The 13,817-nt window shown below is 34.5% G+C and overlaps 1 protein-coding gene across 9 annotated transcripts in view; it reads right to left on the bottom strand.

Annotated features, from left to right (window-relative positions):
- TUT4 (terminal uridylyl transferase 4) overlaps nt 1-13,817 on the bottom strand; it is a 124,635-nt gene that overhangs the window by 19,397 nt on the left and 91,421 nt on the right. For 8 of the 9 annotated variants that reach the window (XM_078073150.1, XM_078073154.1, XM_078073149.1 and 5 more), the window contains 8 exons: nt 12,565-12,651; nt 10,518-10,621; nt 7,625-7,682; nt 7,419-7,522; nt 6,996-7,085; nt 5,031-5,144; nt 411-488; nt 95-272 (listed from right to left, as the gene is read on the bottom strand). In XM_078073150.1, coding sequence (XP_077929276.1) covers nt 95-272; nt 411-488; nt 5,031-5,144; nt 6,996-7,085; nt 7,419-7,522; nt 7,625-7,682; nt 10,518-10,621; nt 12,565-12,651 — 813 coding nt within the window. The remainder of the gene's footprint in view (nt 1-94; nt 273-410; nt 489-5,030; nt 5,145-6,995; nt 7,086-7,418; nt 7,523-7,624; nt 7,683-10,517; nt 10,622-12,564; nt 12,652-13,817) is intronic. The other variant, XM_078073157.1, reaches the window with a different exon arrangement.

The following is a 13,817-nucleotide window of genomic DNA, read 5'->3' as shown; positions in this document are numbered from 1 at the left end:
CCTTCAATTTCCTTGCCAAATGAAACTGGCTTTTTGTTTTATTTTGTTCCTCAGCTAATGAGTAATGTCATTAGTAATGTCAGCTAATGATTACCTTCAATTGCAATGCATTTGGATGTCCACTGCTTCTCAAAAGTTGTCAACAGCTTTTTCTGCCGAATGCTAATTACATATTCCTTGAAATCAAACTCTTCAGTATAGAAGCGAAGCAGTCCCAACCAAAGCTCTCCTAATGTTTCTGTGTTCTTTCCAAGTGAAGGTAAACGTTTTTTCTATAGGTAAGAAAAAAGAAAGAGAGGTCTATACTTACTCAAAATATGGAACCCAAATATAAGTAAAATTATTAAATTATGCAAATCCTAACACATATCAGTGAGCATTCTATAACATAAAGACTATGAAAAAATTACCAGTTCTTCTGTTTTATCAAAGAAAAATGCATTCCATCCATCAACCATTCTCTGTGGAATCTGTTTTCCATCAAAGATCTGTAAAAACAATTTTATTATTAGATTTTACGTCCTCTTATGCAAACGCCTAAGTATCCTTATATCATTTTAGAATGTACCTATAAGAGATATTGAGATACTTCTTTCCAAAAGGAACATGTCAGGATAGTATAATTTGATGCCAAGTTATTAATGAATAAAATGTATGTGGAAGATCAAAGCTGGGAAAGGATATCTTAAGAGCTTGAGACTCTCCAAATGACACATTTGATGTTATCTATTTGGCCTGTCAAAACGCATCCAGCCCAAGACTAATGAAGTAAAACTAAAGAAAAAAAAAAAACAATGAAAACCACATTTTCATCAATGGATCACAGATGTAGAAATACATAATACCTATTGATTTGTATACCCAAAGGAAATCAATGGAACCGCTTGTTTTGGGGACAGGCTCTAGTACTTTTAATCAGTTATCTGTATTAGATGATGCTGAAAAGCCCCTGGGTACTGATTTCTTTAAAGAGAAACTTAGGTAGCTTTTCCTGACATCTTGATAAGAACTGTAAAATCTTCATGATTAATTATGAATAATAATCCACTGTATTGAGGAAAGGGAGGGGAGAGTAATGCTACTTTACTAGAAGAAAACTATCCCTTAAGATGAGTTCTTTAAAAAAGTAAAAAGTTGCAACAGGTTCAGTGAGCAGACCTCATTTCTAGTCTTAGTCCTGCCTGGTAGTGATTCTAGACAAGACAATTATCCTCCTAAACCCTTCACTGTTTTCCCAATGAAAATGAGAGATTAATTAGGTCAGTTGTTTTCAAATTTCGTTTTTTTTTTTTGAAGCTGTAGAATCCTTTCCTAAAATGGAACCTTCCTGAAGCTTAAAGCAGATAAAGGTAGAGTACTTTCATAGAATCCTAAGTGGAGAAAACTTACCCCATTTTTTCCTTATCTCACTTCTCATACATACACTAATAAGCCCCTAGAGCTTACCAGAAAATACTTTAAAACCATCAGATAAGGTGGTCCCCATCACCCCTTCCATTTTAGATGGCACAGTGATTTACAAAATTAACATTATCTGGCCCCTCTAATTTCACTCGCAGGTTTAAGTTCCTTTGTAGGCAAAAACTGTAACTTTAGAGCCAAAAATTCCTACTTATATCAAAGCCTGCTATTTATATAGAGAGAATAAATACTTAATACATGTTTGTTGAATGAATATATTTTACTCTGGAAGCATGTTTACAAAAAGATGAAGTTTCCAGAAACTTAGGCTAAGAAGTTGCCTTTTTTTTTTTTTTGAAAGAGAGAGTGTGCATGCAAGCGCGCATGAAGGAGGAGGGGCAGAGGGAGAGAGGGAGAGACTCTCAAGCAGACTCCCACTAAGCATGGAACCCAATGCACTGCCTGATCTCACAACCCTAAGATCATGACCTGAGCTGAAATCAAGAGTCGGACATTTGACTGAGCCACCCAGATGCCCCAGTTGCTTTTTATATTTATATGTAACTTAAATACAGTTATCACTTATCTACCATAAATTCCAACACTTCATAAAACAAACAAGGGAGAGCATGGCAATTAGATAGATACCTACAACAAATCTTGCCCTGAAAAAAGAAATGAAGATATTAAAGGAACCAAACTGTAATATTTTACCATTATAGAATATTTTACCCTTATAGATGCTATTATAGATATTACATGGGAATAATATAAGCTATGTCGTTATACCTTGATTCTTTTTAATATAATTCTTATTTTTGATTAACAACTATCACCCAACTATATTGGCTAATAACACAGTGAAGTGGACCCTGTGGGCCTTGGAAGGTATTTAATCACTGATTTGCCTTTTTTTTTAATGAGCTCTCATATTTTACTTTCTAACTTTCCACTGTTTCAGCCCTTAGAAGGATAAATGCTATCCCCCCCCTTTCTCTTACACACACAATTTCTCTTTCCATTTCTCTCTTCTCTTTCTCTCAACACCAATCATGCTCTACTTGAGCAGTGAGCTCTACTCAGTCCTCCCTGTAAAACCTCATGAACAATCATATTTGTACAAGAAGTGACCCTGTATGTTTTCATATTTACTTTCATATTTAACTGTAATAGTTTAGTATCTGCTGTTATATTTAAACTGCAATATTTAAATTTTTTAGTTGTGGTAAAATACACATAACAAAAATGGTTATGATGGTAAATTTTACAAGTGTTCAGCTCAGTGGCATTAAGTACACTCACATTGTTGTGCACCATCATCACCATCCATCCACAGAATTCTTTTCATTTTGCAAAAATGAAACTGACACTATTAAACAATAATTCCCCGTTCCTCCCTCTCCTAGCCCCCGAAAACCACCATTCCACTTTCCATCTCTATGAGTTTGACTACTCTATATAATTGAAATCATATAATATTTAGCCTTTAGTGACTGGTTTACTTCACTTATCACTTAGCATACTGCCCTCAAGATTCATCCATTCAGTTGCAATTTTTAAGCTAATATAAGCTAAGAAAACAGAAGTTCATAATATCAAGTGTAGTTAACACTCCCTAATCCTCTCTTAATACTTTTATGTGAAAATTTATTTTTACTTACGATTTTCTAGAATACAGCAAAATTATTCTGCTTAGGAAAGCTCCTTCTGACCTAAAGAACTCTGTATTGTTAACCATGAAAAATACACTTAGCAGTCTTACTTATACCCAGTCACTTCAAGTCTAGGTTCAATTACAAATGGAGTCAAAGATCAACAGCTTCATTAAACATATCCTTACCCTTAAAAGTTGATCGATGTCAATGACCAATACTTAAATGATGCCAGAGCAATGGACAATGGGATCCCATATGATAAGCAAAAAAGGCCAGAAGCAAAAATCCATATATCATCAGTTCATATGTATCACAAAGCCCCCCACAATCAGAGCTCATTATGATGGAAAACATTCCATGGACTGTCTCTCATTTCATCAAGCACTGTTAAGCAGATAATGGGAGAGTTCTTGAAGTTGGCTACCGCAGTCCTGCCTACATTTTTCCAATAATAATATTAATACAGCTGCTAATGATAGTAGTAGTAATAATAATAATGATAAAGCAAGCACCATTTATGAACACCTACTTTAGCACTTACTATAATTCAAGGGCATTTGATTTCTCTGTTCCTTATATCAACACTGAAATAATACTATTATTATATTATTACTGTTGATGAAACTCAGACTAGTGGCAGTCAGGCATCTTAGTGAAGGCCACAATGTCAGAATTAGAATTCAGACCACATATCTCTAGCTCCAAAATCATGCCCCGCTCTTTCCTGAACGGCTCCTCATTCATGGGTAACAGAATTACCCACAAACCACCATGAAAACAAAATTCGTGTGCCACTTCAGTTAATCATAATATTCTGTCAAAGTCACAGCAAATCATAGTAAATGGCTGCTATGATATTCCTGTGTAATAATGCATTTAAGATACCCAAATTTAAAGTCTTAACAACAGTTAGACTAATACAGAGAATGACCTTGGCCTTGTCAGGCCTCATTAATTCATGTTAAAATTTAAATATCCTACTATATACAACCTTGTTAAAAACCACATCACTCAACACAGATTCAGCAACTTAAAATTTTCTGCCAGGAAAGGATATTTGAAATTTTTGTTTCTTCTCTATTGTTAATTTAAAAGGGGAAATAAATGCTGCTGTAAGTATGGCATTCATTAGAACTTATTAAAACTTACTAAGGCCATCTGATATCCACCATATGGCTTGCTTATTTTGTGATTTTCTTCTCTGCCATGACTACTGGTTTGTGTAAAGTCAGAATATGTGATTTGCCAAATAATTCTGATGCTTCTCTCTTACCTCAAAATAATCACCTTTCTAAGAAATTAGAACTGGATTCTCCCTAATGCTTGCAAATACACTTTATGCCAGGAATGAGGAGGAATAGATGGATGATTAAGAACTCCTTTAAACCTATTTCACAGAGTATAAATTGGCTACAAAAAGGGAATCCATGAGTCACCAAATCTGAATGAATAAGAGTATAATGTTTCTTCTGATGTACATTCTCATGCTTAATGCAAGTTAACATGACCTTACAGAAATGAGGAAGAATTTTCTTGGGTTTTCTCTCAATCAAAATTCACAAAGTTGACCAAAGTATACACAAGAATACCAAAGTTCATTGCCAGGCAGGAGCAGGGAGAATACTATGGAGAGAAGAAACTTTATATTTGCATCTGAGAGACTATAATGCATGAGTTCATGGATGGCTATAACACTTTCATAATCACTTGCAGCATTCTAAGACTATGAAATACAAACACATTACAAAAGATATTCAATAGTTTTGTTTATCTAAAATTCCTTTGGTAGTCTATATTCTCCCATAATGAATTTTTCAAAAAGATTCATTATGTGATTATATCATTAAAGGAAGAAGAAAACTTAGGATGTCCATGCTGGAAAAATCCTTCATGACCTCATAACTGATCAAGATCTTCTGTGTTTAGATTAATGTTTTCAAAAGAAACTCCTTTACAGTTTTCTTAAACACCTACCTCTTGTAGAACTGGGATAACAGGTGGTTTTCTCTGCTGCAGAAAGTACAGCACCATAAGGATATAAGCATATGAAGATAAACTTCCCCTAGAAGCATCTCCAATGTCACATCGCTAAAGAAACATAACAATGATTGAAAATAAAACTTCAGAATCTTATTCCATGCAGAAGTACTGACTACTTTGAGATACTACTTTTTTTTAACCCATCAAACTGTCAAATATCCAAAAGTTAAATAACAAACTATTATGAGGATGGGTAAACAGGCACTCTCATACATTACAGATGACCATATAAATTAGCATAAAATCTATGAAGAATAATTTGATAATATCAAAATTACAAAAGCATATCTCACTTAACCTAGCAATTTTAAGAATTTATCCTGCAAACACACCGAACACCAAAAAATATGTGAAATAACTAAGTAAGAAGTTTTTTTAATCATAGCACTGTTTTAACAGCAAAAAAAAAAAAAACTTAAGACTCCTCAAGAAAGCACAGGTTTTAAACAACTGATGACTATCTACACAATTGAACAGGGTGTAGCCATTAAAAAAGAACAAGGAAGCTCTAGTATACTAATAGGAAGTAATTATCAGTATCTACTGATCAGTGAGAAAAGCAAAGTACAAAACAATGTTTTTAGTATATTTATACCCATTATAAAAAGGAGAAAGGAAATTTTTGTATTTGCTTATACTGGTATATTTCTGGGAGGATAGAGAGGAACTTTTAATACCAGCTGCCTCTAGCAAGAGGCACTGGTTGGCTAGGAGACAGGTGTGGAAGGGAGATTTTCTACCAGAAATCCCTTTAGACTTTTTGAATTCTGAACCACATGAGTAAGTTGCCTATTCCAAACAAATTTTTTTTTTTTTTAAAGATTTTATTTATTTATTTGACAGAGAGAGACAGCGAGAGAGGGAACACAAGCAGGGGGAGTGGGAGAGGGAGAAGCAGGCCTCCCGCGGAGCAGGGAGCCCGATGTGGGGCTCGATCCCAGGACCCTGGGATCATGACCCGGGCCGAAGGCAGACGCTTAACGACTGAGCCACCCAGGCGCCCCCCAAACAAAATTTTTAATTAAAAATAAATCCTAAAAGAATCCTCAGAGGCTTCCCCTGAGTAAGACTTTAGCTGATACTATATAAAGGGGGAGGAATGATTTCTCTGACATGAAAGACTTAGTTTCATTACTACAACTCAAGTACAGAACCATTATGCTAAAGTTATTCTGTGAGGTGAATCTAGAAAAACAACCATATCAAATACAACTTGAGGATGTGGCTAAACGCCACTCTTTTCTAAGATGACCTCTGTCCACAAAGACATGTACAGGAATATCTCAACAAGTACGTCTCCCTGTTGTGGAAGAGTGGATTTAGTGAAGTGAAAATGCAACCAAATCATTCAGCTACTAGAAGCCTTCTACCAACACATTGAAAAATTAACTGTTTATTGAGCAGCTACCATAAGGCAGGTACACTAAATTGGGGATACAGGTCTCCATCTTCATTGAGTTTACCCACTTAGCTAAAAAAAAAAACAGAATTCAGTATTATAAGTGTTATAATAGGAGAAACACAAGGTTTTAAGGGGATTGTTTTGTTTTCTTGGCCAAAAAAAACTTATGACTGAACCCAAATTTCAGATGTCCTAACCCAGAGATTCTTAATTAGGATGATATGCCAAATTCCCATACCTGGGGCTGAAAATCATTATTGCATTGAGTAATTTTACTACTGAGAATTTAGTTAAGTGTTACACATGGGAATAAAGCACATACAGGAAAAAACTAAGACACTAATAAGTATAAACTTAAATCATTTACTATTGAGTGCTTCCTTTAAAAGCTCAGATACACAAAACTGAGAAGAGATTTGTCACAAGTCTGACATCAGTATATTTCACTTTAACTATTGTATTATAACAAAGGAGATCATTAACTATTTTATAAATACCTTTGCAAACACCTTCATAGTATATCCCAAGTACTGTACTCTAGGATCAATAGCTGCATAAGTAGCTAGCATTCTTGTGTTATGTTGAGCCTGAAAAAAATTACATAAATTTGAAAGCATTTCAAATTTATTAAACTTATAAATCAGCTTATAAAAAAAACTTATAAAAAGATATAATATACTCCAAATATAATATATAATTGTAAAACTTAGAATAACTGCAAATGAGTCAAAAACTAATCTTCAATCTGAAGGAAATATCAAGATGATTCCTAAAAATATTTTTGTCTTACAATGCCCACATTTGAAATTTTTAAACATAAATGTATAGTCAGTGATCTGTAAACTTTTCATTTTTTATCTATAAACTTTTAAAATGACAAGTGTAAACATACCTAGGTCTATACAGAAAGAAACACTTACCAAGGTATTATATAAACTGATATCACCTTCTAAACCACTTCGTCTATGTTCAAATTTTACTATAGGCACTTTGGCAGTAGTTATAGGCAAAATGTTTCTTAAACCTGATTTAAAACAAACAAATACAAAAACTTCATTAGGTTAAATAATTTTCATAAAGCTAAAAAATATTTTGTTGTTTTAAAGCTGTAACTTAAGATTCATACCTGGATGTCTCTTAAGAATTTTTGCCAAATTTTCAATTATTTCTTTACAGTTTAATTTCTAAAAAACAAAAGAAACAAATAATAAAGTTTGTCTAAGTCAATTTGGCCTTGTGCAAATTCACTTCAATGAGGCATTTAATACTAGCACTGAAAATCTCCAGCTATGAAACAACTCAAAGTATGCAGTCTAGAGACCTGCAGTATCGCCATCATCTGGAAATTTGATGGAAATGCAGAATCTCAGGCCCCACCCCAGTCTACTAAATCACAATCTACATTTTAACAAGATTCCCAGGTAATTCACATCCACATTAAAGTGTGAGGCACACAAAAACAGGAGAATAATGTTTTCAAATATGTGAAATACATAACTAGAGATGGATCTGGTGAAGGCAAAACAGTATAGTGTTTAAGAACATAGGCTCTGAATTTAGACAAACCTGGATTCAATCTTCAACTAAGTATTATTAATAAGCTGCGTGACTTTGACCAGATCCTTAACCCCTTGGAGCCTCATACTACTATTCTATAAAACCAAGATAATTATAAACTCCTGCCCTATCAAGTAGTTGGAAGGATTACATGAGACATGTACGTAAAGCATTCAACAGCATGCTTGGCACAAAATAAGCACTTTAAATCTGTGAGCTATTTATTGTCATTATGTTGATGAGGAAAAGTAATCCAATTATTACCAGTACCTACTTCTTCAAGAGAATTCTTACCTCTACAAATTTAAATACGTTGATTTTTTTAAAAATCAGAGACAGCAGAGTTGATATGGTAACAATAACCATGATACAAGGAATAGGGAAGATAATGGCATTATAAATTAACTAGGTTAAGCTAAACAGTATATACATCACAGTGCCCACACTTACTACTAAAAGCACTTTTGTATATCCCCAACATGTTCTTTTTAGGCACTAGAGAGCAGTAATCATTGCGGCTTAACCTGAGGATTTCAAGGGAATCTACAGTTCCTAATTAACACATAATAAAATTTATTATGCAAGGATACAATTTATGCTAAATTATGTTTCAACAATGTCTCATCTGGAAGAAAATGTGTTCTTTTTCATTGCTTCAACTTTCCAGTGTGAATGGCACAGATGATATGTAACAGACAAACCCTTAGTGATTAGAAATCTGATTATTAAATTTTACATAGAAGGTATCTAAACCCTAACCTCCACCCCTGGGTAAAATCATTTCCTATTCCCTCAATTCTTGCTCTTCAAAATAGAGAGAGGCAGCCTCTTTCCAGTAGATGGCACTGAGTAGAAGTTAGTTAAGAAGAACTAAAATATTTACAATTTTTCAATTTTTTTAAAAGATAAAATGTTAATACTAGAAATAATTTCTTAGGGCCAGAAATAAGGATCTACCAGACATCTGTACTCTGCCATCGTTACTCTGGTTCTAACAATTTAAAAGCCACCTTTTGAAAAAAAATTCAGAAACACATAGGTACACTATTCTGCTGAATTCTTTTAAAGTACAACAGAGGCTATACTGACACCACTACAGATGCCAGAAGCTTGGCCACACCCCAATCTTGCAAGCAGTCCCTGATTTTGAGACATAAATTCCAACAGTTATGTTGGTAAAGGAAGGAGCAACTACAGGGATCCCCTCCTTTCTAGTTGCTGCTAGGAAGTCCTGGGATACTTCCCTGTCCAATCAGTCCCTTTCTTTACTGGAGCTTGGACAATCTTGTTTCCACTGCTAATGGTACACAAAGAGAGAAAGCGTAAGTACCCACTCTCACTGCTGAGACTGCTCTGGGGGAAGGTCTGCTCCTGGCATCTCACAGTGAAACTCCAAAAGTAGTGGTTAGGTTCTACAGTACTATTAGTACTATATTTCAGCTACATTATGGGTTAAATAAATTACAGGGAAGCAGTGAGATACAATGGAAAGAGCATGAACTGTGGAGTGAGACAGACCTGGGTACGAATCCCGGCTCCAACATTTACTAGCTGTGTGAACTTGGGCAAGTCAGTTTACCTCTCAAAGCCTCAGTTTCCTCATCTGTAAAATGGGGGAAATTATCTACCTCGAAGGTGGTTGTAAGAATGAAATGAGGCCTCAATAAATGTTAGTTCCCCTCCCCACCCAAAATTAGTTTCTAAAAGCTATCCTAGAACATGACATTTGTAACACTGCTTTACGGAAAAAAATGTGTTCTAAGTGCCCCCAAATTACAATTAACTCGTACAACACAATCCATTTATAAATTAGATGTTCACTTTTATTTTCTATCTTTAGTGATACAAAGATATCACCTAATGGAAGAGATATGAAAAGACAGAGGAAATGAGATCAGTGTTCACTACAGTAGCATCAGCTTCATATTGGTTCCAATGAAAAAAACTGCAACTCTATATTAACTTTTTCCAAAAATTCATTACAAAGCGCTTTTAACTCTTAGTGACATGGTTTTTGTGTTACAAAATTACTGAATTTTGGGGCGCCTGGGTGGCTCAGTTGGTTAAGCGACTGCCTTCAGCTCAGGTCATGATCCTTGAATCCCTGGATCGAGTCCCGCATTGGGCTGACTCCCTGCTCGGCAGGGAGTCTGCTTCTCCCTCTGACCCTCCCCCCTCTCATGTGCTCTCTCTCTCTCATTCTCTCTGTCTCAAATAAACAAATAAAATCTTTAAAAAAAATAAAATAAAATTACTGAATTTTAAGTAAATTTACTTAGACATTTGAATGTCTTCTAAAATGATAGTGCTAAATGCTTTTACATTTCAAATACTACTACTGCTACTATATTTACACGAAGAATGACACCATATTTCTATCAATACCACATACATAATTTAAAATACATTCACCCCTGGAAGAAAATAAATTTCTACATCTCTTTTCAAACACTAACTCTTACCTCTGCATTTTCGTGGCCTTCCAGGGTCATACAAATATCCAGATCACTATCACGAAATCCAAATCCATTCTTAGAAGAGCCAAATAAGCACAATCTTGCCTTTTCTAAGTAAAGGAAAACAAAAGTCAAAAGTTTCATAATTAGCATGAAAGAGGAGCCTTCTATTACCCACTAATGGACTAACACGAGATGATCTTATCTACTTCTATGGCTTAAATACCTTCCGTTGCCAGATATACTGAGAAATTCCAAAATATTCATCTAAAGCCCAGATCTCTTGCCTAAGTTCTCACAATCCTTGTTTCTAACTGCTTTTTCCATTTTTCTACAGGCATCATAAAATCAAAAAGTCAAAACTAAGCCTTCAGCTTTTACCTCAAACCTACTACTGCTCCTATAATCCCTATTCTCAGCAAATAGTATCTTTATCTACTCAACTGCCAACGTCAGAAATACATGTGTAGTTCTTAACACCCCTCTCAGCTTCTACATCCAAACAATCACCAAGTCCATTAATTTCTTTCAACTTAACTATCTCATAAATTCATCTACTTTTCTTCATTCTCCACATCACTACCAATAGTAAAGTTCAATATTTAGAGATTTATCTTTTGGAAATAAAAGAGTTTTTTCAGGCACAATTCAAGTAGTTTTATAAATATCACCTTAGTACACAGAATTAATTCTCCCAAAGTGAGTGATTAATCCATTTGATATAAATTATGATAGAGTTATCCTTTCATATTTAGTGTCATTCAGTAACAGGTACCACTTCAAGCAAGCTATTGCTTAACTGGATTGGGTTTCTCTCGCTATTAATTCTTCACATTATATATTTAGATAAGAAATTCTGTATTTTCAAAACCTAATTCTCCAATTCAGTTCTGATGTCCAACTTGAAATTTCAATGGCAACTGAGAGACATAAAAGAAGCTATGTTCATCAGCAAATAAAAATGTGCATGGGTTTAATATAACAGACTTAGATTTGGTCAGTACTTTCCATACTAACAAATATAACAGAAAATGGAATCCTATAGTATGTAACAGATTATCTTTTACAAGTACAAATTCATTCTGATTATAAATCAATTCTTTATCCTTTTTAAAATATTTGGCCATAAAACTTTTGATTTTTCACCCCTGTACCCCAAATCTGCTCCTTCTGCTATTTTGCTATTTCAGTTAAATAATATCACACAACTACTAAAAGCCTTGAAACCATCCTTGACTCCTTTTTTCCCCTCATATCTACCATGTAAAGCGTCAGCAAATCCTATTGGCTCTACATTCAAAATATCCTATATCTGACCACTTCTCATCGACTCTTCCAGAACATTATTATCTCTCACCTGAACTTATGCAACAGCCTCCTAAATTGCTCCTCCTGCTTCTATTCTTATGGACCTATACTCTATTCTCTCAGATCATGTCACTTAAGTGTTAAAACCTTCCCGAAGCTTCTCATTAGACACTCAAAATTCAAAACCCTTCTACCAATATCTATAAGGCTCTAATGATTCAATCTCTAGGCTACCTCTCAGACTTCATCTATTACAGTCTACCTCACACATTCCACTGCAGCCACACTGATGTCCTGCATGGCCTTCAAACACAACAAACATAATTCAATCTTGGGGTAATATGTACTTGCTATTCTTTCTCTCTAGAATGTTCTCTCCTTGGATATTCATATAACTTGCTCCCTCACATTATTCATGGCTCTCTTCAAACGTCACTTTATCAGAGAGAACTACCCTAATAGTAGAGAGAACTACCCCCATCGCTATCCTTTTAACTCCTACACTTTAGTAGCATTTATTATTTCCTGATATTACATTATATACCTTTTTGTTAGTTGAATATCTGTCTACCCTTCTTAATATAAGCTTTCCGAAAGCAGGTTTCACCTTTTGTATTGGTACTGTATTCCCAGCACCTAGAATAGCACCTAAAACATAACATTCAATGAACACTTTAAAAATAAACAGAACTCAGACTAGGTGGCTATAATAACAAAAACAATCAATTTTTAATATATGACATACCATCATATTCTTTTTGAATAAACTTTTCCAAGCCAATTAAAATTTGCTCCCTGTTGTGTTGTTCAGAAAAGGGTGGTGATAACTCATCTAAGTTAAAAAAAAAAAAAGAAAAAGGAAAAAGGAAAAAGAAAAGTAAGGAAAATGGAATCTGAAAAGGTATTCAATTTTTTACCCTAAACTCTTTACTTAAAATTTCATTATTTGTTAACTTCTCTGACTTTAAAATCATAAATGTTACCGGGGAAGGAAGGGGCAGGGGGACAGCAGAAAAATAATATATTTATAGGTTTATGTATGTTTCACATGATCATTTTCCCTATGAAATGCCTACAAAATATATTTACCTCTAAAAATTCTTTAATATTGTTTTCTTCAGACATTCTGCTCTTTTCCCATATACATGCTTGTTTTTCCTACCTGTAAGTCTATACTCAATATTGTTATGTAAGGCACCTGACCCATTCAAACCTAAGTTCCCTCAAATGTCTGGTCAAGATTCATATCTTCCCTCTAAGATGCTTCCAGACACAGCCTTCAATGACTTCTTAAGTGAATTTCCTTATTCCCTAAACCACTTGCCAGTTTATAGTGACTAGTAACAATTTTCTAGTTATTTCATTTAAATTCATATTATTTTTCCAAATAAGACCACATGGTCTTAAGAACAGTCTTTTTTCTATCTCCTCCTCTAGACTCATCCCCAAGAGTTAATACAGTAATAGGAACAAAGCAGTAATTTACAGCAATGACTTAAACTAATATTCAGCTTTTGAAAAACTAACGTAGCATCTGTGGTTGCAAGGTGAATACAGGCATACCTCATACCTCATTTTATTGCACTTCACTTTTTTGCTCCAGATACTGTGGTTTTCACAAATTGAAGTTTTGTGGCAACCCTGCACTGAGCAAGTCTATCAAGCACCTTTTCTCCAACAGCATTTGCTCACCTTATGTCTGTGTCACATTTTGGTAATTTTCACGCTATTTCAAACTTTTTCATTATTATTGTACTTGTTATGATGATCTGTGATCAGTGACCTTTGATGTTACTACTATAACTGTTTTGGGGTGTCACAAACTGTACCCAAATAAGATGACAAACTTAATCGATAAATGTTGTATGTGTTCTGAATGCTCCCTGACTGGCCATTCTCCCCATCTCTCTCCCTCTCCTCAGACCTCTCTATTCTGAGACACAACAATATTGAAATTAGGCCAATTAATAACCTTACAATGGCCTCTAACTATTCAAG

Source organism: Halichoerus grypus, chromosome 5 (genome assembly GCF_964656455.1).
Source record: "Halichoerus grypus chromosome 5, mHalGry1.hap1.1, whole genome shotgun sequence".
Lineage (NCBI taxonomy): Eukaryota > Metazoa > Chordata > Mammalia > Carnivora > Phocidae > Halichoerus > Halichoerus grypus.
This window is presented reverse-complemented; position numbering and strand designations above follow the sequence as displayed.